The 25,226-nt window shown below is 63.3% G+C and overlaps 3 protein-coding genes, 2 non-coding genes and 1 pseudogene across 8 annotated transcripts; 3 read left to right on the forward strand and 3 right to left on the reverse strand.

Moving 5' to 3' along the window:
* Positions 1 to 490: 490 nt before the first annotated feature.
* On the reverse strand, positions 491 to 11,424 carry TMEM214 (transmembrane protein 214). Its single transcript, XM_048297018.1, has 17 exons — positions 11,235 to 11,424; positions 10,601 to 10,806; positions 6,514 to 6,664; positions 5,801 to 5,935; positions 5,595 to 5,677; positions 5,108 to 5,213; positions 4,692 to 4,773; positions 4,487 to 4,588; positions 4,223 to 4,364; positions 3,840 to 3,931; positions 3,678 to 3,726; positions 3,384 to 3,497; positions 2,961 to 3,078; positions 2,243 to 2,339; positions 1,836 to 2,004; positions 1,178 to 1,329; positions 491 to 954 (listed from the first exon to the last, which is right to left on the reverse strand). The coding sequence occupies exons 1-17, from the start codon at positions 11,389 to 11,391 to the stop codon at positions 828 to 830; spliced, it is 2,082 nt and encodes a 693-aa protein (XP_048152975.1). The 5' UTR covers positions 11,392 to 11,424; the 3' UTR covers positions 491 to 827.
* Positions 11,425 to 11,978: 554 nt separating this feature from the next.
* LOC125324254 lies at positions 11,979 to 12,142 on the forward strand. Its single transcript, XR_007202894.1, has one exon. It is a non-coding gene; the product is annotated as a U1 spliceosomal RNA (small nuclear RNA).
* Positions 12,143 to 13,483: 1,341 nt separating this feature from the next.
* On the reverse strand, positions 13,484 to 13,661 carry LOC125324256 (annotated as a pseudogene).
* A 2,275-nt stretch (positions 13,662 to 15,936) lies between these two features.
* On the forward strand, positions 15,937 to 16,100 carry LOC125324255. The gene has a single exon (XR_007202895.1). It is a non-coding gene; the product is annotated as a U1 spliceosomal RNA (small nuclear RNA).
* A 395-nt stretch (positions 16,101 to 16,495) lies between these two features.
* On the reverse strand, positions 16,496 to 23,790 carry MAPRE3 (microtubule associated protein RP/EB family member 3). 4 transcript variants are annotated; one of them, XM_048299036.1, is made up of 7 exons: positions 23,677 to 23,790; positions 19,198 to 19,325; positions 18,965 to 19,110; positions 18,609 to 18,810; positions 17,869 to 18,020; positions 17,568 to 17,720; positions 16,496 to 17,334 (listed from the first exon to the last, which is right to left on the reverse strand). In XM_048299036.1, exons 2-7 carry the CDS (start codon positions 19,316 to 19,318, stop codon positions 17,266 to 17,268), a joined length of 843 nt encoding a protein of 280 aa, XP_048154993.1. In that variant the 5' UTR covers positions 19,319 to 19,325; positions 23,677 to 23,790; the 3' UTR covers positions 16,496 to 17,265. The 4 variants fall into 4 exon arrangements, with proteins under 4 accessions (XP_048154993.1, XP_048154991.1, XP_048154992.1 ...); XM_048299034.1 differs by lacking the exon at positions 23,677 to 23,790 and adding an exon at positions 22,390 to 22,411; XM_048299035.1 differs by lacking the exon at positions 23,677 to 23,790 and adding an exon at positions 21,693 to 21,979 and having other exon boundaries at positions 18,654 to 18,810.
* A 205-nt stretch (positions 23,791 to 23,995) lies between these two features.
* On the forward strand, positions 23,996 to 25,177 carry LOC125323366 (basic salivary proline-rich protein 1-like). Its single transcript, XM_048298267.1, has one exon. It carries the CDS (start codon positions 23,996 to 23,998, stop codon positions 25,175 to 25,177), a length of 1,182 nt encoding a protein of 393 aa, XP_048154224.1.
* The last annotated feature ends 49 nt before the right edge of the window (positions 25,178 to 25,226 follow it).

Genomic DNA, 25,226 nt, shown 5'->3' on the forward strand with positions numbered 1-25,226 from the left:
ACCGGGTGTGTATGGACACGGCTGTGCACGGACACGGCGATGTATGGACACACGGAGGTGTGCACAGCGGTACACACAGGTGCCCCCACACACGCACACACCTGAGAGAAGCCGGGCGCACACACCCACACAGTGACACACCAACACTGGCAGAGGCGGGGTTCGCACCTGACCCCTGCCCCGCTCCTCACGAACCCTTCACTCCCCGAGCCGACCCCTGTGCTGGCACCGCTCGGCACCAGCAACTCCTCTGACTCCTTTCACCAGCCCCAGCAGGAGCATGCGGGGTCCAACCGAGGCACTGCCCCTCCCTGCCACTGTGGGTGGGAAGGCGGCCCTGAAGGTGGTGTGTGTGGGGAAATGTGGACAAAAATGGGCGGGGAATGGGGGTGCAGGGGGGTCTGGACAGCTCCTCCCCCCCCATCATGCACAAGCATCTTCAATAAGGAAGAAATATAAAGCATATGGAGCAATTATAAGGAAAAAATAATAAAATAAATCAGTTCATTCATTGGTGGGAAGGGGCGGGGAAGTGAGGGGCTCCAGGTGTCCACCCCTGATCGTGTAAGCAGACAAAGCACAAGGGGATGGGGATCACCCACCCAGGGACAGAGGGACAGGGAAAGCCAAAGCAGTCACAGGGTGTGGTAAAACCTGGATATGTGTCTCTCCAGCCCCCCCCAAAAGAAACCTCCCCCAAAAGCCCCAATTTGACCCAAAGTTCTTGTGGGCATTGCCCTCGATGCCTGTGTCGCACATCCTGCTGCACTGTGGATACTCCTTGGCAGCCAGAACACTGGCAGGCAGTGTGACCTCTAGAAAGCAGCTCAGTGTCCAGAAATCATGGCCAGGGCCCAGTTTTTGAGGGCCAGGGTTGCGTTTTGCAGGTAAATCCAAGAAGAATAGGTGAAGCTCATCAGGTGGTCCCTCATGCACATCCACGTCACGTCCCCACTGGAAAAGGAAGGACAAGGGATTACGGGGGGAGTCAGAGCCAGAAGGGATGACATGGGGAATACAGGAGCCCCTCGGGCAGGGTGACACCGGCCCTGGTGCTGAGTCTGTGGAGCAGGATTAGGGGACACTCCCGGCCAGCACAGGGAGAGATGTGGAACCAAGGGCCAGGAGCCCCCGGGGGAGCAGAGCCCGAGGGGAATTGGGGGCAAGGGCTGCTCACTTGCAGGAGTCGAGGCAGCGCTGCCAGCCCCACTGCAGCGCCGTGGCCAGGCCCTGCAGCAGCGGCACCAGGCAGCTCCGCACCAGGAACAGCAGCAGCTCCCGCACGCACTCGGCGAAGTGCAGGAGGGACTCGGGGAGCTGGTTCTGGAGCTGTGGGAGCAGAGAGAGATGGCGTGGGGTGAGCATCAAGCCCTCCAGCAGGGCTGGGCACAACGAGAGTCTGGGGTCCTGGTTACCCGTGATGGTCCCATCCCACCCCCTCCCTTCTCCAGCATCCTTGAGTTCTCCCCCCCTTCCCTCTTCTCCAGCACTTGGCAGACAGGGGCACCCACATTCTGAGACACTGATGTCACCCCATTGCCCCCAAAATGGTGGCTTCCAGAGCACCAGGGAGTTTTCTGAGCCCTCTCCCTTCCACAGTCATTGGAAACAGCTGGAGCGGGCTGGTGCCACAGGAGGACAGATGGGATCAGAGACCTGTCGTGGGGATGTCCCCTTCCCCCCAGCACCAGGGGGCTTCTGCCAGGAGCAGTGGCAGACACGTCACCATCCTACTTCAGGCCTCACCCTGTATCCATCCCAATATAGATTTCCCAGTCCTACAAGCCCCCCACTGGCGCTCCTTGTCTCCTCCAGCCCTGGGAGTCCCCACTCACCCAGTCGCTGAGCCAGGGCAGGCTGCCGTGGAGCCAGGAGAGCAGGAAGCAGCACTGCTGGAACACACCCCGGGCCACCTCCCCACACGTTTCCCAGAGCAGCTCCAGCTGCGGCCGCAGGATGGACACAGCCATGGAACCGTGGTAGGCCAGGCTGTGCTCCAGCCACCTGCAAGGAGTCCTCAGATGAGGGCAGCGCTGGACCACGGGACCAGTGGCCCTGACACAGAGCACATGGACACGGAGTTGCCACCGCAGGGCGAATGGGGGAGAGTTCCAGTCTGAGCTGGAAGCGCTTCCAGGCAGGGCTGGGGAACAGCTCCCGGCTCCCTTCCAAGCCCTCGTTGTGCTGCACAACAGCCTCACCCCCCTCACCCCAGCCACCCACCCATGCTGGGGTCACAGACCTGTACCCCTCAAGGCAGCCAAGGGACACCTTCTGCCAGGCCAGCTGGGAGGCGGGCAGGATGCCAGCGGAGCGAAGCAGCCGAGCAGAAGAGGAAGCTGCAAGAGACAAGTGTGTTCCTTGAGTGGCCCTGGGCTGCGGGGACACGTGTCAGTCTGTCCCCAAGGACTCTGTGGGGACACATGGCTCGAGTTGTGCTGTGCAACACCTCAGGAGATGCTTCAGGAGGGGACAGAGGGAGAGAACTCCCTGAGCAGGGAGACCCTCCCAAGGGGGAACAGGCAGAGTGTGGTCTACCTGCAGCCCCTGCATCCCCCAGAACCCCCCAGCTGGACACATGGACAGGCCCCACTGCTCACAGCAGCCACAGGACAAAGGCAAGGACGTGGAGGGGCTTTGCTCAGGGGAACAGCCACAGGATTGATCCCAGCAATGTTCCTTGACAGAACAAGGGGAAAAAGCCTCAAGCTGTGACAGGGAAGGTTTAGGTTGTAAAAAAAAAAAAAAAAAAAGTTTCTTCATAGAAAGGGTTGTCCAGGCTGCCCAGGGCAATGGTGGAGTCTCCATCCCTCGGGGGATTAAAAGCCGTGCAGATGTGGCACATGTGGGGACACAGGACAGTGGTAGCCTTGGCAGTGCTGGGGGATGGCTGGACCTGATACTCCCAGAGGATTTTCCCAGCCTGGATTATTCTACGATTCTATGACTCCTGCCCATACCCTGGAAGGAGCCATGTGTCTGAACATCATGCAGGAAGAAGCCAGTGGCGAACACCAGGAGGACAAGCAGCAGACGTGACCATGGGAAGCCCCGGCCCTTCATCTTGCGCAGCAGCTCCTGGGTGGAGGATAAGGCCCTGTCACTGTCACCGCAGGATCCTGACACCAGGGAGGCCCCAGCACAGCGTGGCTGGCCTCTGGCAGCACCCGCCCCCGTCCTCCCAGCCAGAAACGGTGCCATCTGCTGAGCAGCTGGGGGGCTGGACAGGGACCAGCACATCCATCCCCGGCTTGTGCCGCTGCGGGGCCCTGGCCCAGCGCGTGCTAGCAGCAGGAGGGGCCAACCCAAGCCCCAGCACGGAGCTGAAATCTGGCTGCCAGGTGACACCAGGCAGTGCCTGCCCGTCCTGTCCCGTCCCTCACCTTGCAGGCAGCGTCACAGGCAGCCACATCCTGGTCCCTTCCGGCTCCCCTGGCCGCCAGCTCCTCATTTGTCACTTTGAAGGAGCGAACCGTTTCCTGCAGCGACTGATGCACCTTGGGGACAGCAGGAGCTGTGTCAGGACCCCCAGATCCCCACAGACCCCCTGAGCTGCCATGGCACCAGGAGGGCAACCGCGGGTCCCATGGGGACGTTGCCAGATCAGGGAGCTCTCACAGCAGCACAGGGACACTGTCCCACCCCACAACCGCCCCCGTCCCGCAGCTGACTCCTACCTTCCGGCTGCTGCTCTCCCAGGACTCTAGGAGGTGGTTCAGCAGCAAACTGGGGGGAAGGAGAACATGCGGCTTGGTCAGGAGCTCCCAGAAGGAATTTAGGCATCCCACAGGTTCTGTAGGTGAGCACCAGCTGCTCTTGGAGCCACAGTCTGGACTGACCTGGACTGAGCGAGGTGTTTGGTGTAGAGCTGCCTCCAGACACTGAAGCTCAGTGGGTCCAGGCTCAGGCACTGGCTCATGGAGGTCAGAAGCTGGGGAGGGAGCACAGCAGGTCATTGTATGTGACCCTCTCCCCAGCACACCGGACACCCCATGCCCCGGGCTGTACCCCGGCACCGCTGCTCACAGACTAGGGTGGAACTGGTGGGTCTTCAAGGTCCCTTTCCACCAAAACCCTTCTATGATTTGATGATTCCTATCCCCTGGGAGCAGGCAGCATGACCCCTGCCCTGCCATCACCATGCTTGTGACAGCACATGCCCGTCCTGCCACCGCTCCATGGGACCACCAACCTCAGCCCGTGCTCCCCAGGCCAGGCTCACCTCCTTCTTCATGGCAGGTGGGCAGGCGGGCGTCGCTCGTGAGAGGAAGGAGGGGAAGTAGGTGTGTAGGGCCGCCTCGGGCCGGGCGCCGAAGGCCAGAACCTTTAGGTGGGGGTAGAGGCGCCGCAGCTGCTCCTGCAGGCTGGGGGAGAGCACGGAGCTGCTGAGGGCCAGGGGGCACTGGGGTGGCACATGGGGGCAGCGAGGGCCCGCCCTGTGGCACAGCTGCACTGGGGGATGGTATGCCTGGATGGATCAGTGTACCTGGGGGACAGGGAGTTGTTGGGCATAAAGGCGAAGTCCAGGAGGGGGAAGAAATCCTTGGGGCCGATCATGCCGAAGCCTTTGGTGAGGTTGGGGTGCATCCTGCAGAACAGAGCTCTGAGCTACTGCAGGGGCTGGCAAGGGGCAGGGCCAGCTCCAGAGCATCCGGGCGCCCTGGTACCCAGAGGGACACGGTGTCACTCACATGAGGAGCCGGTCCAGGTAGGAAACGGCGTATGGCGACAGGGACTTGATGCCGAGCACCGGGAGCATGACACCAAGCCACACTGCAGGGAGAGGCGGGAGGGTCTGGCTGGGCTGTCCCTCCACCAGGACAACCCAGCACCCAAACCACCCAGTGGACAGGCAGGCAGATCCCTTGGGAAAGGCTTCAGGGTAGCTGTGCTGCAGAACAGTGGAGCAGCACGCTCCCTGCCCTTCCAGGCAGGATGGTTCCTCTCAGGATGCAGCCATTTTCCTGTCCCGGCTGGGGGAAGCTGCACTTCAGATCTTACAGACCTTTCCCAACCTCTTCCCACCCCTAAGCAGTACCACCAGCAGGAGTCGAGGTGCACTGGCAGTCCCAGGAGGGGGTCCCTTCCCACTGCCCCCGGCTCTCACCTTTCAGGCCCTCATGGAGGTCGGTGAAGCCGGCCTGTCCCAGCGCCCAGAGGACGGTCAGGCACTTCGCCGGCCGGTCCTGGTGGGAGCGCAACACCTCCAGGTACTGCGGGTGGATGGGACACATCAGTTGGGAAGAGCTACAACCCATCCCAGCCCAACCAAGCCTGGAGCCATGGGACCAGCAGCACCTGGGCCCCCAGCCCCTGGGAGGGACCTACAGCTCTAGGTGAGGCCAGGAGCTGTTCTGGGGGAATAGGGGGAACCCCGAACCCAACCCTGGGAGTGCAGTGCTGCTGGGGGAGCAAGGGAAACCCCAAACCCAGCCCTCGGGGTCCAGGGCTGCTGGGTAGGGCAGGCAGAACCCACTGGGGACACCAGTCCCTCTGCACAGGAAGGTAGAGAGGTACAAGGATTTTGTGCATATGAGGGAGGAGCAGCACCACCAGGTTTACAGCACCCACAAACCTGGCTCAGCCCAGCTCACCTTGCCCAGGTTGGTGATGGCAATCCGGGGCCTGTCCAGGAGAAGTGCCTGGATGCAGATCCTGTACCCGTGCAGCGACTCCCCTGGAACGGAGATGGGGGAGGTCCTGCTCAGCCACAGCCTCCAGGGAGGAATTACAAAGAACTTCCAAACAGGACACGAGGAGCAGACACTGGGGGCAGAATAGGGAGCCCTGGGGTGCTCACCTGGGGTCTTGTCCAGTTCCTGCAGCATGGTGTAGATGCAGTGGTCAAAGAAGAGCTCCAGGACACCCGATGCCCTTCCCAGCAGGGAGCGGATAATGCTCCTCAGTTCCTTGCTCACCAGGCAGTATGGATAGTCTGGGGTGGCACAAGAGAGGGAAGAGTTTAGTGAGACCCTGTTTTGGAGAGTTCCAGCAGCTGGAGGAACTGGCCCAGTGTGAGGTGGGAGCAGGGAGCACCTCATCCTCACACCACCCGGGCAGCACTGGCCTCCTCCCCCGTGACTCTGCATCAGAGGCAGCTAAGCCAGCTCTAAGGGATGGTTTCCCATAAAATGCTGATGCTGTGGGATGGACAGGGGTCTGGGGAAGACACTTTGTCCCCTTGCCACCCCACATGACACACTCTCAATGTGAGTGGGGACCAACTGATCACGCAGGGCACGGAAATCCTGCCCCAGCACCCCTCTAGCAGTTGAGGGCGGATACCTGAGAGTGAACTCCCAAACTCCACAGCAGCAGGCAGAGGTCATGGATCCCTGTGGAGAAGGGGTGACTGGGGAAGCCTCCAATTTGCCAACTGTATGGGCAATTTCACCGTGTTTGTGGTCAAGAGAAGGAAGTTGTGGGGATAGCCCAGAATCAAGCAAATCCTCCCTGTTTTGTTAACAAAGGACCACAGCCCCAACCATTCCTGACTGGCAGCCGGACACGGACCGTGTGGGTGCTGGCTCAGCACGGGGTCACTCCTGGGTGCCTGCAGCTTGTAGTTGAGGTACCCGGCCAGGTCCTTCACCCACACAGAGGGGTTCTCGGGGAACACATTCCGGCTCTTGTTCAGCTCCTTCTGCAGATCAGCCAGGTCCAGCTGGAAGAGACAGACAGATAAACTCAACCCAGGATGAACAGAACTGGCCAAAAAGCACGGGAAGGAGAAAGCTAACTCTGACTCCTAAGGAGCCACGGGGCATAGAGGGAAATGCTTCCACCTCCACCCTGAGAGCATCGCCCTTCTCACATGGAAAACCCCTGCTGCCAGGGCTCCAGAGGATGGCCTGGGGCAGCCAGCTCCCAGCCAATGAATCCATCAGCACACGCTAGCACGTGTTGGCACCACCAAGGACTTGCTCATGGTTGCAGCCTGGCAAGGATAAGCCTGGGGTGATCCCAGCCATGGCTGGTCCACACCCAGAGTCCTCCAGGGAGGAAACAGCTATGAGCAACCAAACCCACCTGATGAACAACCCAGCAGCACCAAACCAGGTATGCAGCAGCAGTTCCCACCCCTCTCATCCACTGTCACCCAGACATGCTCATTCCCTCCTTTACACCCAGATCATCTGTGGGGCCACTCCATCAGGGATTGCTGCGAGGCTCAGACTCTGTGAGAGGCTGAACGCATTCCCTGCGAGTGGATTCCCACTGCCACACTGAGCCTTGGGCACCTTGCCTCAGCACCATCTTGCGAGAGGAATTCTACAAAACCCAGCTGCTGCCACAGCAGGAAATGAAACCTGCCCTGAAACCCCCATCAGTGACCTGACAAGGCCATGCAGTGTCTGTCACCGCTGAGCACCGGGACAGCGCTGGCTGCCCTGCCTCCCCAGGGAACACGGGAATGCCCCACAGTCCTGCACCAACCCCAACTGTGGGCAAAAGCTGGATGTGGAGAACTACTGGAGCGATGGAGAGAAGCCCCACCCAGAGCAGGGGCACGCAGAGGGAAACCCCGTGTTCAGGGGGAGTGGAGCTCCCAGGGCATGAGGGGATTTAAGATCCAGGGGCAGGGGAGGAGCCAAGTGAGCAGTGCCTGCCAAGCCTAGGGGCACATCACTCCAACACAGCCTGTCTGGAACCCTCTGTGCTCAGACACGGTCAGGGCATGCAGGACAGACAGACAGGTTCTGCAGATCCAGCTGGAGCACGGGAACTGCAAGAGTGACTCCCAGAGCCCCAGCACTGAGACAAGGAGGAGGCTCCATGTTGGAACCCTGGGCTCTGAGAGTTTCAATCTGTCGGTGCTGAGTGATCCTCAGAAACACACTGCATTCGATCCGAAACCCTGGGAAAAGCTTCCTAAATTGCGTGGTAACACTGAGGCTGTTGCTGTGTAATTAAAAGTTCTATCACTGGGTGATATATATAGAAATGTAGAAAATTAGGTTTAGGGGACATAGGTAATAATAGGTTACAATATGGAGGATTTTGGGTGTGGATTTATGTCTTCTTTCTCCTTCTTCACAAATCTGAGTGCTCTGTCATTGGGCCAAAAGTTCTGCACTGCAGGACATGCGAAGTTAGTAATTGGGTTGTAAGTAAAAACATACTACTTGGTATTTCATAATTGGTTAATTTAGGCTTTAAAAAGCCTTGAAAGTTAAAACTCACAGCCATTTTCCACCCTGCCAACTAGAAAGCACACCCTGTGCAGCTCTGCTAAAGATAAGAAATAATAAACATCAGTAAAGAAGAAAAGCCTGGCGCCTCCTGCGTTGTAATCCAAACTCTGAGTAAAAGAACTCGAAATTCAGAAACAGAGAAAATCAATATCTGGTGCCTCCTGTGTGAGGACTCAGAGTTCGGACTCCCTGAAGAAAACGAGAGAAAAGAAGAAAAAGCAGCTTTGAGCTGAAAAAGGAAAAGGAAGAAAAATATTCCCCAGGGAAAAAGAAAAAGGATCTGTGACCCTAGAGTGCTGGTGGAAGGAACCAGAACCGTACTTCTGACCAGTTAGGGAACAGAGGGAACTGAGGAAAACTTCTGACGTCACAGCCAGGTATGGACTTTATGCTTCAGGGTTAATCCTAGAATCATAATGGGAAAAGTTATGTCAAAACCGCAGAGAGATGCTTTTAGTAAGTTAATAAGCAGCCCCCGTGGAAATGGTCCAGCTGCACAGCTCCTTCCCAGCTGCAGAGCTGCATATAAAGTAATAGCAAGCGAAAACCAGACGGAGCAGCGCAGCGAGAGGGCTGCAGCTTCCCACAGCCGGCGGGAGCTACAACTCCCAACAGGAGCAGTCTGTACAGACCGCAACTGCCCGAAATGCTAAACACGACTGCCAGCGCAGCAGATACGGCAAAAGCGAAGCAGATAGCGGAGGGGGTGCAGGGAAGCCCGGGTCCGTCCCCGGTCGGTTCGCGAACCGGGGCTGGAGCATTAAAACAACGGGAGCCGCCCCAAACAAGCGAGAGAGAAGCAGAACGTGGTACGTTGCCCGTCGCTGCGGCGCGTGGTCCCCCTCGGTTTCCTGCTTTGACGCAAAATTCTGCAGGGTTAGTCCAGCCCTGGAGACTTGCTCCGAAACTTTTTAATTCAGCTGCAAAGCTGCGCACGGGACGGGGGCTTCTTTCTGCCGTACAGCAAGATGGCGGCGCCCTGGATGACTTCCGTAAACAATTCTACGTACTTCCGCCTCCGCCATCTTGTGAGCAACAAGCTGCTCGTCCTCCACGCACAGCGCCGCCCGCGGCCGCTCCTGCTCCTGCACCCTCGAATCCTGGCAAGGGACAAACCCGAACCAGCGAATCCCACACAGGGCAGGAAAGCACCAGCGCAGCTTTGAGCCAGAAGGAAAAACACCTTTACAGGGCATCAACCTGCAAAGTGCAAGCAATCTACAGAATGCAAATGAAGAATGAGCTGCATCTTCTCCTGATTCAGGAGTATTTTCAAGCAATAATCCAAGTAATTCTTCAGAAGATACGCCTAACTTTACCAACTGGGCGGACAAGCCCAAGGAGATATGACAACATCAAGGAGATACAACAACATCAAGGAGATACAACAACATCAAGCCACAGAAGATACAACTTAGAACCTGTGCCAACAATTTATCTACAGCAGCTCTGGGGAGAAATTCATTGAATCAGGACACTTTGGGGATCAACAATGATGAACTTGCTCCACTTTTTGACTTGCTAAGAGGAGACTGTGACATCACACCTCCCAGAACTCTTACTCCTGAGGCTCAAAAGGCTCTTGACAGAGTGGCAAACAGATATCACCAAATACTTTTTTTCTGGAAAATAAAAAACTATCCATCTGCCAGTGGATACTTTTTCCAATGCGGTTTTTGCCTCCTTGCACACAGGAGAAACAGCGAAACATGTACGTCAGCATTTTCTGCAAGCATTTGCATCATTAGGTGTGCCTCAAAAAAAAAAAAACCCAAAAAACCAAAACAGGACAAATTGAAGGTCCATTTTCTCTAATAAGCTGGGGCAAAGGGTTTGCTTGTGTTTCTACAGGTACAGGACCCAGGTGGCTTCCTGCAAAGAGCGTGAAGCCATACCACACGCAGAAACACGCTGACAGCCCCACAAGTAAAGAAGAGAGTACACAGACGTGAACTGCACAGAGACTACAACCCATACCTGCAATCGCTTGTTTTCATTGCTAAAGCTGTGAACTTTGGGGTTTATGTCACTTTAAAGAGTATGAAAAAAGAAAATATCATAAAGCTCTTTCGGCAAATAATCCTCACTTTCTTATCTTAAAGAAGGCATGAAGTGCCTTTGTGCCTCATCGCTAGGTGATGTTCAAACACGATTGAGAAAACATACAGGAATACTCCTAGAAATCCGTTTAAAAATTAAAATTTAAGAAAATAATCTTTTGCCAAAGGATAGCTTTAAAGAAACACGAAGTTCAATCAGCTGTTAAGTTTGTTTTTTGCATCGTTCGTGTTGTCTGTTTTTAGTGGTGTAGCTTTGCGGCACCTGGAATGCCGGCGGGGAACACCAGCCCCGGCGCTCTGCCCCCATGCGCTCGCGTGGGCTGGGCCCCAGCCAGGCACACTCACGGCTTTCAAGGCTTCCTCCAGAGAGCGGCACCTGCCCGCTTTGGCACCGGCGTCGTTCCCCGACGGCTTCTTCCCGGCTTTCCCCGTGTGCTGCTTCCGCTGCGGCGGCTCGGGGGCCGCGGCGGGGGGCACCTGCTCCTTGTTCTGCTTCCGCAGCGCCCGCTCGAAGCCCAGCTGGAAGATGGTGCTGGAGGTGGCGATGGGAGCTGGGAAGGGGAGAGGGAAAGGGTGGCAGAGGGCGCCGGGGGAGCGGCGACACGAGGGGACGGGGACGGATCTGGGGCACAACGAGCAAATCGCTGCCCACGGCGTGCAGGGGCGCACGGACTGGCCCACGGCATCCCCCACGGCCCCACAGCCCCAGAAGACCCCTCCGGACCCACGGGGAACCGCCGCCAAGGCCCCAGGAGCCCGCCCAGCTCCGGCAGCCGCTCCCGGACCTGTGGGACCCCCTGGAGAACCGCACCCGCCCCACCCGAGACCCTGCAGCTACAGCATCCTCTCCCGGGACCAACTGGGAGCCCCCGTCCGTCCCAGGCAAGGCGCCCAGACCCCGACAGACACCCCCCAGACCCACGGGACCTCAGCCCGCCGCACCAAGGCTCCGCCGGGGCCCGCGGGCGCTGACACTCACCGGGCAGAGGCAGAGCGCGACCGGCGTTGGCCTCTCCCAGGGCACGGCGGCTGCCGGTGCCGCCCGCGGGCCCCCGCCGGCCCTTGCGCACCACCTCCCACCGGCCGGGACCGGCGCCGGTGGTGCCCGGGCCCGGGGCCGCTCCCACCGCCGCCATTGAGACCCTGAGCGCGAGCGGCGGCGCCGGGGCGGGGCCAGCGCGCGTGCGCGCGCCGCCACCGCTGATTGGCTGCGCCCTCGTACACGCGCCGCGCGCGCCTGCTGCCACGTCCCCGCCCCGCCCCCCCGGGACACGTGACCGGGCGGGCGCCCAGAGGGGCGGGATCGGCGCGCTCCGCCCCCCCGGAGACCCCGCCCACACCGAGGCCTCCCGGGGCGGAGGAGGCGGGGCCTTGCGGGGGAGGGGCCTCCGCTGATGACGCAAAGGACGGGGAGGGGCCACAAAGCGGAGGCGTGTCCAGGCGCACGCGCCGCCGCCGGTAGAGCCGATCCGATCCGAAACGGGGCGGAGCCTTGCTGGTGAGGGCGTGTCCACGCAAATGAGGCAGCGCCGCGCGGCATGCCGGGACACAGCCCCGCGCACGGGCGCCGCTGCCCTCGCGCGTCCGCGGGCGCTGCGCGGGCCGGGCCGTGCGGGCCGCGGCGCAGCGCGGGGCCGGTTCGGGGCGGGGCTGGTGTCGGGGTGGCCGTGCGCTGTGGGGGCGTGCGGCGGGCAGGGCGTGCGGGCGGCGGGGTTGGTGTCTCATACTTACCTGGCAGGGGAGACACCATGATCAGGCAGGTGGTTTTCCCAGGGCGAGGCTCATCCCTTGCACTCCGGGTGTGCTGACCCCTGCGATTTCCCCAAATGCGGGAAACTCGACTGCATAATTTGTGGTAGTGGGGGACTGCGTTCGCGCTCTCCCCTGGTTTCGGTGGTCAAGAACAGAAAACGCGCTGGGAGTTCCCTGACAAGAGCGTTGCTCGGCTTTTTCGCGCTGGCTGGGCGGGAGGAGAATTTCCCCACGCGGGTTCGGGTGTTGTCGGGAGATAGAACAGAAGCGGCCGCTACACCGGACAAGTGCGGAGTCGGCGGCGGGGGTAGCCCCGTCCCGCTCCCGGTGCTTTGGTCAGCCATAGCCGGGGGTCCCGAGGCAGGCCATCGTGCCCTCCGCAAACAGGCGCTGCCGGTGCCCGAGGAATTCCCTGCTGGAATTGGAGAGCGGTTCCGAGCGGGTCCGCGCGAGGGAAGAGGCACAGAGATGCTGGTCCCGCTCGGTGAGCGCTGTCCGGGTCACACCGGATCGAGCCCGGGAGTACTGCCGGACTTCCAGCGGCGGGAGTTGGACGCATCCTTGTGAAACCTGAGAGTTGATGTAAAAGGAAATTCGTCAGCTTGCTTGCTGAATAGACAAATCTGTGAACAATGTTATGCCTAACGGCAACAAACGAGATAGCACAACAAAGGCTTTTGGCTGCAAATATACAAAAACCCGGTCTAAAGTGGACGAGTGGCGGAGCGAACAAGAGGAGCTGCCAAGGAAAAGTTGACCAGAAGCCAAGGCAAGACGGCTTCAGAATAACCACCAGGAAAGCGTGTAATGAGCTGTTTATGATACAAGATAGCAGCAGAGACCATGAAATAACGCAAAACAGATAGGCGACGTTATTCAAAGCATTTTTAAGAAAATGTAAATGATTTCTTAGAAATGAAATGAACATGCTGTAACTCTAGCTAAGGGAATAACTTTGTAACCAAGGCGCACATGAAAGGCAGGAGTTATCCCTCACACGGCCGGCATGCCGCAATAAAGAATAGCTGCTCAACAAGGATCCAAAGGTGCTGCCAAGTTCTACTTGTTTCCTCTGTATCGCTTGTCCAAACCTGAGCTGGACTAAATCACTCCGCCCGTCCACCCCACCGCCAGGCTGGGTGTGCGAAGCCGGCCGGACGCAAACCCGAGTCTCGCCGTCCGCTGCAGCCCGAGCGCGGGGCGGGCCTGGGCCGCCGGGGCCCGCAGTCGGGAGCCGCGAGAGGCGAAGCCCGGCTGGTCCCGCGGGGCTGCGCTTTTCTGCCGCTTCTGCACGGACGGGACAGCGACGTGCCCAGACAGGCAGAGACTGAGAGCACCTCTGAGACCGCAGAGCGCCAGCGGCAGAAGAGCGAGGGCAGCGAGAGTACGGACCCACTGCAGACTTCGGAAAAAAAACACAGCTGATATCTGACAACCGCTCACTTTGACCCTTTTTCTGTTCTTGACCACCAAAACCAGGGGAGAGCGCGAACGCAGTCCCCCACTCGCAGTCCCCCACTACCACAAATTATGCAGTCGAGTTTCCCGCATTTGGGGAAATCGCAGGGGTCAGCACACCCGGAGTGCAAGGGATGAGCCTCGCCCTGGGAAAACCACCTGCCTGATCATGGTGTCTCCCCTGCCAGGTAAGTATGAGACACCAACCCCGCCGCCCGCACGCCCCGCCCGCCGCACGTCCCCACAGCACACGGCCACCCCGACACCAGCCCCGCCCCGAACCGGCCCCGCGCTGCGCCGCGGCCCGCACGGCCCGGCCCGCGCAGCGCCCGCGGACGCGCGAGGGCAGCGGCGTCCGTGCGCGGGCTGTGTCCCGGCATGCCGCGCGGCGCTGCCTCATTTGCGTGGACACGCCCCCGGGCCGCCCCTGGCCCCGCCCCCGCCGCTCCTCGGACCCGCCCGGCCCCGGCTCGGCCCCGGCTCCGCCCCGGGAGCCGCTGCCCCGAGCCCGCGGGCGCAGCTCTTGCCTCCGTCTGGGTCGGGTTCTGTTCCGAGTGAGCGGCCGATGGGTCAGCGCTCACCATCTCCCGCTGCCGGAATTCCCTTTTCCCCAGCTACTGCCCGGTCCTGCTGGGGACCCTCCCGGTGCCTCTCGTCCAGACAGCCCGTTCCTCTTGGGCTTCTCTTTTCCCTAGCACAGAAGATTAGCCAAGTGTGCGGCGTTCACAGTGGAATTGGTCTGTCTGCAGGTCCTGAGGAACAACTGAAAACAATTGCAAAGTTTCATTCCAATCTTGAGATATCATTTTCCCCTCTGGAGTTGGATTTTCCCATTCAAAGGCACAGACAAGGTGACTCTGTTCACCCACGGGGATACGAGAGAAGATGTCCCTCACATCCAACACCACAGAGCCCATACCGGCCTCTGGCTCTGAGGCGAGAAGGGTGTCGGGATTTGGGACAACCAGAAGGACGTCAGCAGTCTGGGCGTTAAGTTCCTGTAACTCTTCCACTTGTCTATCCCGGTGACTTAGGCTTCTTCTCTGGGAGGATTAGAGTGGTAAATTCGAATTGGCAATAAGCCAAATGCTAAAACAGAGCCTATTAACACTTCCAGTCCTCGCCGGGCCTCTCATTTTATCGGGGTTGGTCTTTTCTTGCTAGTTGCACTCCTGGTTTCAGTTCAGCTTTTACCGGACTCACGTTTCCCTCTCGCCCCGGGATTCCCAAAGCCAAGAGCAGTGGTACGAGCGCACCTAAAACTCCACCGGGCATCTCCTCTTCTGCAGGTTTCCCTGGGTGAATGGGCAGAGCTGCGCTTTCCATGCATTTTCCAGAGGAATATGCAAACTGGGCAGAGTCCTTAGGAAAAGTTAATTGTGCATTTAACTCGCACAGCAAACCCCGAGCAATGGCAAAGGACACTCGGCCACGTGGAGAAAGCGATGGGCTCATTTTGCATTCCCAGTCCCGAATTCCATGGGCTGTAAGACGGTCTGAGGGATTTCCTGCCCTGGGGGATTTCCTGCCCTGAGGGATTTCCTCTCATTGCAGCAACAACAATGCCATTCCTTTTACTTAAAGGTCCCTTACAGCCAGTAACCATGGAAGAAGATATTCCGGTATGCACTAGAAAATCCACTGTTCCATTCCCTGGCCTAACTGGAACCGAAGGATTGGCCAGGGAAACAGGAGATGCCTCCGGTCCCCTTCAGTCCAGCCCAATTTCTTCCTCTTCCGATTTTTCCTTCTGTCCATGCTCAGCCCATCCTGTCCGGGACCCGCACCCTGAAACTTTTGGAGGGGTGTTAATCACCACTCGTGACTTTGTCCCTCAAATACAGCTTGCCTTCTGCCTCTTCGCTGTCCCTGAGAACAGATTTGGAAATTTCTTTTGGCTCTTGTCCTTCCTTCTCTTCTACTTCTTCCCGTCGTTACGGGCATGGCTTGGGAAATGCCCATCCTGTCTGCTCCTTGTGATTGGCGGAGTTTCTTTCCTGTACCTGGCACCGACTGCCGACAAGCATCCTGTTAAACAGCAGCATCCTGCTTCCTTCCCTTCCTGATCTCGATCCGTTGGGATCTGGATCCGTGCCTTGGGCAGGATCCGGCTGCGCCCGGGAGGAGCGGGGGCCGCTCCGCCGCGCCGCCAGGGGGCGCTGCGCCGATAGCGGGCAGGAGGCGGGGTTTGGGGGGAAGGCGTGGCCATGCAAATGAGACCGGGGCGGGAGCGGCGCCGAGCGGGCGCGGGGGCGTGTCCACGCAAATGAGGCAGCGCCGCGCGGCATGCCGGGACACAGCCCCGCGCACGGGCGCCGCTGTCCTCGCGCGTCCGCGGGCGCTGCGCGGGCCGGGCCGTGCGGGCCGCGGCGCAGCGCGGGGCCGGTTCGGGGCGGGGCTGGTGTCGGGGTGTCCGTGTGCTGTGGGGGCGTGCGGCGGGCGGGGCGTGCGGGCGGCGGGGTTGGTGTCTCATACTTACCTGGCAGGGGAGACACCATGATCAGGCAGGTGGTTTTCCCAGGGCGAGGCTCATCCCTTGCACTCCGGGTGTGCTGACCCCTGCGATTTCCCCAAATGCGGGAAACTCGACTGCATAATTTGTGGTAGTGGGGGACTGCGTTCGCGCTCTCCCCTGGTTTTGGTGGTCAAAAATAGAAAAATACTGAGCTTCGGTGAAAGGCGGGGGCGGTCCTGTGCTCTCTGTTGCTCTTTGTGTCGAGAGGACGTGCGGCGATGGTGTGACCCGTGCCCGCACCATTGAATCCCGATACGTACCGTCCCGCACCCTGCTGAATCCCGTCTGAGGCAGGAGTACGGGCCAGGGCCTCTCCGGGCTTTAATATCCCAAAATTACCTCTGAAGAAACACCCAAACTCAACCCGACCCTCCTCACACGCTGCGGTCCCAGAACCTCCACCCAGGTCGACTCCAGCTTCCCACCCTCCTGCCGAGGGTCTGTCAGCAAAGAAGAACCCCCAGCCCAGGAAGCGGGCCCAAGACCTTGCAGCGAACCCCAGCATGGGCAGGACGCAGTGTTACCACACGAGTTTATTTAAATAAAACCGAACACAGATGCAGCGTTGCGACCGGAGTGATGGACCAGACAAGCTATGCGACAGGGACGCGGCAGCCAGGGCAGGTGGGCGCTGCGAGCCCTTGCGGTGACCCACCCCAGCCCCGGCTCCATGGGGGCCACGGGCGAGAGGAGAGGGCCGCTGCCATTCCACGCCGTGGTGAGGACAGGCTCCAACCCGGGACCCCTGTGGCTGCAGGTGCCCCCCGCTGCCATGGCCATACTGGGCTGGGGTTTTCTTTTCATCTTCCCAGGAACCTGAACCAACATCTCTCTCCTCTGTTCCGTGGCCTCCCACTCCAACAGGCTGCCAGGCCGGCACTCACTCCGCCACGGGGCTCGTGGGGCCATGGGCGTCCCAGCAAGGTGAGCAGTACACGCCATCCCGGGCCAGCCCCCGAGGACTCGGTGTTCCTTCTCACTCTCACCGTGGGCAGGCAGGACACCAGGGCAGCTGTGGCACTCGCTCACACCAGGGCGACAACAGAAATAAATATGGGGAGGGGGTGGCACAGGCCAGGCCCCAGCACGGGGCCAGAGCCCGTCGCCAGCCCCAGCGCAGCCGCGCTCCTCGCCCAAGGGATGTCGGCTGGTTATGGAGATGGTGGGTTCCCCCTGGAGCTGCCGGAGACCGCGATGACGTGTGACAGTGCAGGGCGAGGCGCGGGCTCGGACCTTAAATGTCTATGGTGGGGGGCGGCGCGGGGGGCGCGGGCGCGGGCCGGGGCTAGTACTCGTCCTGGTCCTCTGGCGGCTGCTCCTCCAGCTCGTCGTCCTCTGGTGGGGCAAAGCCCTCCTGGGGGGAAAAGATGGCAGACATGGGCACAAAGGTGGCACAGGTGGGCACATCAACCTCCCACTAGCATGGCACGAGGGCTTTGGCAAAGCCCAACCCCCTCCTGGCACCCCATGGAATGAACAAGGCTGAGAGTGACTGGGGGAGAAGGGATTCCCTCCCCTCCCAGGGAAGTCCAGAAAGCAGGATAGGGACATGAGTTCCAGGGGCCTCCCAAGGTGCTTGGCCCTCACCTCTGTGGCATAGAGGACACTGACGATGCCTGTGATGATGGGGCTGTTCTCGTTCTCGTGCTCCTGGCAGATGAGCTCGATGTCCCGCAGTTTGCTGAAGTAGAAATCCCGCTCCTTCTCCAGCCCATCCACTGTCAGCTTCAGGTCCATCAGCTGTGGGAGAGGGAAATGGCCAGAACCTTCAGCCCCCCCAATCCCACAGTGTGCCCCAGCCCCTGGCAGGGACCCCCCTACATGGCTGAAGCCTTCAGTCGCCCCCAGCCCCGTGATGCACCCCAGTCCCGTGGCAGGGAACCCCTACCTGCTGGTTGAGCTCCAGGATCTGCGCGTCGGCCTCGCTGCCGCCGTTGCGGGCAGCAGGCGAGTTTTTCCGTAGGATGCCGCTGGGCACGTTGCCGAGGCGGGCTGGGTTCGGGGTGTTCTTGGGGCCAGTGGGGGAGGTCCTCTGGGGAACTTGACAGCACATGGGGACCAATGGGTTAATGCCGGCTGGGGGGGCTGCCAGCAGGGACCCCCCCCCCCCCCCATTGTGTGGGGGCAGCAGTGGGCAGCAAGGGCAGGCAGATACCCTGTGCAGAGCCACGGCTCCAGGCTCTCCCAGCTTCAGCCTCCCCCCTGCCTCAGTTTCCCCTGGCAAATCTTGCCCCCAGCCCTCCAAGGGTGCTCGTGACTTGTTTGGGCTTCAGCATGGGATCTGAGGAGGTGCCAGACCTCGACAGCTCCCATTGGGCCAGCACAGGGAGCCCCCAGTGCCCATGGGAGCTGTGCCGTGGTGGCACGGCACGGGGGGATGGCAGCCAGGGGGCCTGCGGTGAAAAACCAGCCCCAGCCCAGGCTGAGCAGGCAGGTGGAGGCAGCCAAGATCCCTGCTCCTCCGCTGTCTCGGTGTCCCTGCAGACCCGCCCGGCCCCCCCGGTCGCAGGCAGGCAGGCAGCAGAGCAGGGCGCAGGCAGGGGTTCAGGGGGACGCCTGGCCACGGCCAGCGCGCCATGGGGTGCAGAGGGCGGGGGGCAGCGCTCGCCGGGGGGCCCCGGACATTACCTGCAGTGCCAATGGGTTTCTTGGGTTTGTTGTAGATGTGATCACCTGGGTTAGGGGGGGGCGCGACGTCCTGGCCCTGCCGCGCCAGCAGCGGGTTGTACTCCTTTCCATCGTAGTTGGCGTCAAAGAATTTCTTGAACCACTGGATGAACTCAAAATTGTCCTGGAACTTGCCCTTCACCAGCCGCTCCACTGCAATGATCTAGGGGGACACGGAGGGGCCAGTAGGGCAGTGCTCCCAGCGTGCCCCTAACACAGCAGGGACACTGGCACGGTGGGGACACTGGCACAGAGCAGCACGGACCCCAGCGGAGCAGCCTCCCACAGGGCAGCCCCCGCTGTCCCCATGGACCTACTTTGTCCACTCCCATCTTCTTGAAGGCAGCCTGCAGCACCTTGAAGTTGTGGATGTACTCATGCTCCAGCTTGGCCTGGAACTTCACCTTCCGCAGGTGCACGCAGCCGGGGAACAGCATGTCCATGAACTGGCAATACGCAGCCCCTGTGCCGGGCCCACGCCACGGTCAGGGGGGGCTGGGGACACCCTGGCAACACCCCCCATGTCCCGTACACCACCCCCCAAGCCCACCTGAGCAGAGCTGCTCAATCTTGGTGTAGTTGAGCTGCAGGGAGTCATTGACCCAGGCCAGCATGTCATGGCGGCTCAGGTTCTCACTGGTCACCGACGTCGAGTACACATTGACGGCCATGCCCCAGCTGCCAAGAGACAGGGGTCACACCCGCACCAGGGGCATCGGGATCCGGGGCATCCATCCCACCCAGACTCTGACACCGGGGCCACCGGGATCTGGGGTGCCCATCTCACCCACACTCCGGCACTGGGGGCACGGGGACCCAGGGTGCCCATCCCAACTGCGCTCCAACACCAAAGGGCAGGAGGGCCAGGCTGCCACGGTGCAATCTGTGGGACCCCCCACTCCAGCGGCACCCCAAGCTATGGCAGAGAGGCACGAGGGCCCCCAGAAGCCCCAGTGTGGCCCACGCGGCCAGGTGGATCCCCGCCCTGAACAGGGGTACCCAGAGGAGCCAGGTTTGGGGTATTGCTGGGAGCGAGATGTGGATACAGTGCAGGATGTGGCTCACGGGGAAGGGGTCCCAGGATGCAGGCACTGCTGAGGGGATGCAAGCACTGCCGAGGCCACTGTCCCTGCGCCGAGGGGCTGCTGGCCTGTGTGAGCCCGTGGGGCTCCTGGGGGCTGGTGCCCATAAGAAGCTTAGGGCCCCCCTCTCTGGCCCCCGGTGCTGCCTAATCTGCTGGGGCCAGGATCGGGATCGGGGTCCATTAGAGCAGGGCTTAGAGGGGCAACATCTGCCGGCAGGCAGCCTGTGCCCAGATGGCTGGGGGCTCCAGGACCCCCTGGCTGCAGTCCTGGCATGGCAGGGCACAGGGAGCCTTGCCGCAGAGTGGGGGGCGCTGAGCCCCAATCTCACTGTCCTGCACCAAAAGCTTTAGTGGAGCAACTGATGAGCGGTCCTGCTGCCCCTTCCCAGGAGTGGGGGTCCCGGTGCCCCCGCGGTCCCCCTGCACGGCAGCAGCGGCAGCGGCGGCGTTAATCCGCTTCCCTGCTCGGTGAGGGGGGCTGCGGGGCCCGGGCCAGCTGCCAGGCGGGGGCTTGGGGGGGGCAGCCCCCCTAACCCCCCCTCCCACGCCACAGCCCGGGGGAATGAGGGGGGGCACTAAGAGCGCACATCTGCGCCCTGGGGGTGCAGCGGTGCGGGCCTGTGGGGCGCTGCCACCCCGGGCTGCTGTCACCCCCCCGGTGCCCGTTTGGGGGGGAAAAGGTCCCGGTGGCCGCAGTCCCCCCACTCTCGGGTACAGCACCACGGTGACTCAGCACCGGCGATGTCGCACGGCTGTGGCCGCTTGAACCCCACCGGCAGCCGAGCCGATCCATCCCCCGCCGCGGCCGGGATCCCCGGGACCCCCGTCCCACCCCGCCGTGTTACCGCACGCAGCTGCGGGGGGGGGTCGGTATTTTTAGCCACCACCGCAGCAGCTGGAACCGAGGCCCCCGCGCCGCCGCCACCCCCGGCACGGCGAGGTGCGCACCCACCAGCTCCCGGCACCGGCGAGAGCCAAACCCCGTCCCGCGCCCGTTTGGCGGCATCGCGGCAGTGGGGTGCAGGCAGGGGTCCCCCCCAGGACTCTCCCCATCTTCCCCCCCTCCCTTGGCTCCGGCAGCGGAGCTGAGTCATGCGCGGCGCTGAGCCAGAGCCACGCGCACTGCGGTGCCGCGGCTGCCGGGCACCGCCGCGCTGGGGCAGGGGCTGCGGCGGGGCCGGGGGCTGCCCGCCCGCCCCGGCGAGGAGCAGCTGACACCCCCTTGCCATCGCCCGCCCTGCTCCGCATAACCGGGGCAGCTGCCGGCAGAGCCGAGGCAGGACCCCACCACGAGCCGTGGGGCCACGCCGTGCCCTGGCTGAGCGGGGGGATGGATGCCCGTGGGACCTGGCACAGCCGCCCAGGGCTCTGCGGCATCCTGCCTGTGGGGAGCTCGTGTGGGACGGGGCAGGGACCCCCGGATTCCCCGCCGGGATGAACTGGGGTGTCACCGGGCCAGCCGGACCTCGACTGCCGCACACGCCGGCACACGTGAGAGCCCGGGGGCGAACCCTGACACGCAGGGAGCACCCTGATCCACACCGAGAACCCTGACACGCGGAGAGAACCCTGATCCCGCCGGGAGCACCTTGACCCACCGGGAGAACCCTGACCCCGCCGAGCACCGGCGTGTCCCGATCGCAGAGCGGGGACGCCGCCCGGGGCGCGCGGTGCCACCCAGCCCGTCCCCACCCTCCCAAACGCCTTCCAAGCCCCCGGCACAGCTCCGAGCACGCCCCGGTGTAATGACAGGGCAGTCAGGGCCTGCGGCACCCTCCGACCCACTGCTGCCCCGACGCCGGGTGATGGACGCGCCCAGGGCCGGGAGCCTCCGGCCCAGCCGGTTTGCCGCCGGCTCTTGCCAAAAAACCCTAATGAAAATAAGAATTCAGCCCAGATTCCCGTCAGGCCGTGAGGAGAGGGGTTGTTGCCGGGCGCCCGGCCAGGCGGGGGACGCTTACCGCTGCATTTTAATTGTCCAGCCCGGAGCTGCTAATCACGGCCCGACGGCGACCGAAGCCCCGGGCGTGCGTCCGTGCCCGTCCCGCGGCGCTGCCGGGGCGCACGCAGAGGTCGTCCGGGCCCGGTCCCACGCCGCAGCCCCCCCGGCCGCTCTGCCCAAACAAACGGGAGCAGAGTGAGGCCGTGAGGTGCCAGAGCGGCGGCCGAGGGCGGCGCCGACGGCGGGCACCGGGAGCTGAGCAGCGCGTCGGTGCCGGCCCAGCAGCACCGCGGTGCCGGTGCGAACTGGGCTGCTGCGACTGGCGGGTTCTATTTTGGGAGCCGTCCCGGTCGCTTCTCAAGTGACAAACACGCGAGGGGGGTGGCAGACAGCCCGGCGGGGGCAGAGCGCCGTGCGGAGCCGCCACGGGGCTGCCGAGGATCTGGCAGCGGGCACGGTGGCCCGGCTGCTAACAGCGAGGGCCGCTCGCCCACGTCCCCCCCCAGAGCCACTTCCCCCCACCCCGAGCAGCGCATCCCCGTGCCACAGCCCGTGCTGCGGTGGGCACAGGTGGGTTTGCCGGGCGCGGGCAGCCCCCAGCTTCGCACCGGCTCCATCCCCAGCTCCGTACCGGCTCCAGCCCCAGCACCCTTCCCTGCTTCCCGGTGGCAGTGCCCGTCCCGGCCCGCGGCGAGTCAAACCGGCCGTTCACGCACCGGGAGCTGGCGGCTCCCGACGGCGATGCTCGGGGAGCGGAGTGAGTTCCCGACCGCCCAAATCCCCCCGCCCCGCTCGGCTCCCGCTAACCTAAATAACTCGGTACAGCGGCGGGAGCATGTGCAGAGCGGAGCCCTCCCCCCTGCTCCTGAAATATTAATGCCGCGGGATGAGCCGAGCTGGGAGAGCCGGGGTGGGTGGGGGACGCACTCGCATCCCCGGGCGGGACAGCGTGCCTGTGCCATGCCGCCGGGCAGGGCTGTCCCCAGAGTGTCCCCACACGCGTGATGGGAGGTACCGTAAGGGCTCACGCCATCCCCAGGACCCCGGTCACCCTGCGGGGTGTCAGAGGCCGCGTCTTGAGTGCCCGACCGCGGCAGAGGGAGCCTCTCGGGAAGATCCCCGGCAGGAGATTCGACTGGATATCCTGGGAATGGCGGGGAGCACAGAGAAGGGCCCCGGCCCCATCCCGACACGCATGCGTCAGTGACACCGTCACCTTACCGGTGACACCACTGTACCGGTGACACCGCCGCCGCCGTGCCGCCATGAGTGCGAGGACCGAGAGCGCGTTACGCTCGGTGTGTCACGGTGACAGCCACCTGCCGCCCTGGACCGCCACGGCAGCATCTCGGGAGCATCACCCACAGCGGCACCCACGGCACGGGACCGGCGGCACCGGCAGTGCCCGAGCGGCGGCGGCCCGGGTCCCGCAGGGAGCCCCGAGACCGGAGGTCTCCGGCTGATGCCCAGGCCCCGACGATGGCCGGTACCGGCGGCGATGCCCGGGCCGGTACTGCGCGGTGCCGGTGCCGAGACTACAGCTCCCGGCGTGCCGTACCGGTGCCGCGCCGTGCCTGCGCCGTTCCGTACCGGGACCGCACCGTGCCATGCCCGCCGTCCCGCGGGAGCCGCAGCCGGGACGCAGAAGCGGCCGCCGCTGAGTCAGGCCGGGCCCCGCCGCCACCGGCCCCGCGGGACCGCTCGGCCTCACCGTTCAGCCCAGACCCGTTCGCGGCCCGGCTCCAACCGCTCCATCCCCGGCGTTACCGGACGAACCGGCCCCCCTCTCACCTCCGGACGGTCCACCTACGGAGGCCACCCGGCCCTCCGGCCTCGCTTCTGCAGCCCCGTTCCCGGCCCGGCCCTGCCACTCCATCCCCGAAGGCCCCGCGGCCCCCCCGGCCGGTCCTGCCGGGCGGTGGCGGCCGGTGCGGGGATGCGGGTGATGTCGGCAGCGCTGCCCGCTCCCTTCCCGGCCTCCCGAGCGGTCCCGCCGCACTCACCGCTCGGCCGCGGCCGCCGCCGCTGCACTCCCCCCGCTCCGCTGCTCCGGGACCGGGACCGGGACCGGGACCGGGCCGGAACCGCACGGACCGAGCGCGCCTGCGCTGCCCCCCCCGCGGGCGGTGCCAACCGCCCCGCCCCGCCCCTGCTGCCATGGCAACGGGCCTGACCACGCCCCCGGGCGGTAAAACGGGGACGGCCACGCCCCCTCCGGGCACGGCAACGGCGCTGGACACGCCCCTCGCTGCTGCTATGGCAACGAGCCTGGCCACGCCCCCTCCGCCATGACAACAGGCATGACCGAGCCCCTCTGTCGCCATGGCAACGGGCCCGACCAGCGCTCCCTGGTGGCGGGCGGCGGCTTCTGCACCCCCGGGACCTCTCGGGGAACCCCCCAGCCACCCCCGGGACAACCCCCAGACCCCTCGGGGACCCCCCAGCCACCCCCGGGACAACCCCCAGACCCCTCGGGGAACCCCCAACCACCCCCGGGACAACCCCCAGACCCCTCGGGGAGCCCCCAGCCACCCCCGGGACAACCCCCAGACCCCTCGGGGAACCCCCAACCACCCCCGGGACAACCCCCAGACCCCTCGGGGAGCCCCCAACCACCCCCGGGACAACCCCCAGACCCCTCGGGGAGCCCCCAGCCACCCCCGGGACAACCCCCAGACCCCTCGGGGACCCCCCAGCCACCCCCGGGACAACCCCCAGACCCCTCGGGGACCCCCCAGCCACCCCCGGGACAACCCCCAGACCCCTCGGGGACCCCCCAGCCACCCCCGGGACAACCCCCAGACCCCTCGGGGAACCCCCAGCCACCCCCGGGACAACCCCCAGACCCCTCGGGGACCCCCCAGCCACCCCCGGGACAACCCCCAGACCCCTCGGGGACCCCCCAGCCACCCCCGGGACAACCCCCAGACCCCTCGGGGAACCCCCAGCCACCCCCGGGACAACCCCCAGACCCCTCGGGGACCCCCCAGCCACCCCCGGGACAACCCCCAGACCCCTCGGGGAACCCCCAACCACCCCCGGGACAACCCCCAGACCCCTCGGGGAGCCCCCAACCACCCCCGGGACAACCCCCAGACCCCTCGGGGAACCCCCAGCCACCCCCGGGACAACCCCCAGACCCCTCGGGGACCCCCCAGCCACCCCCGGGACAACTCCCAGACCCCTCGGGGACCCCCCAGCCACCCCCGGGACAACCCCCAGACCCCTCGGGGAACCCCCAGCCACCCCCGGGACAACCCCCAGACCCCTTGGAGACCCTCCCGGGACCGTTCCATGACCCTTCAAGACTCTTCCTGGGACGCCCACCCAGAGCCCCCCAAGACCCCTCTAGGAACCCCCGAGCCTCCCCCCGAGATCCCTCTGGAATGTCTCCAGGCCCCCTTCGGGATTCTTCAAAGCTTCCCTCGGGACCTCCTTGGAGCCCCAAAGCACTCCCGGGACCACTGCGGGGTCCCCTCTGGGACGTCCCAGGGACCCTCCTGAGATCCCCTCGGGACCCTCGAGTACTACTGTGAGCTCTCTCTCAGAGGCC

Source organism: Corvus hawaiiensis, chromosome 3 (genome assembly GCF_020740725.1).
Source record: "Corvus hawaiiensis isolate bCorHaw1 chromosome 3, bCorHaw1.pri.cur, whole genome shotgun sequence".
Taxonomy (NCBI): domain Eukaryota; kingdom Metazoa; phylum Chordata; class Aves; order Passeriformes; family Corvidae; genus Corvus; species Corvus hawaiiensis.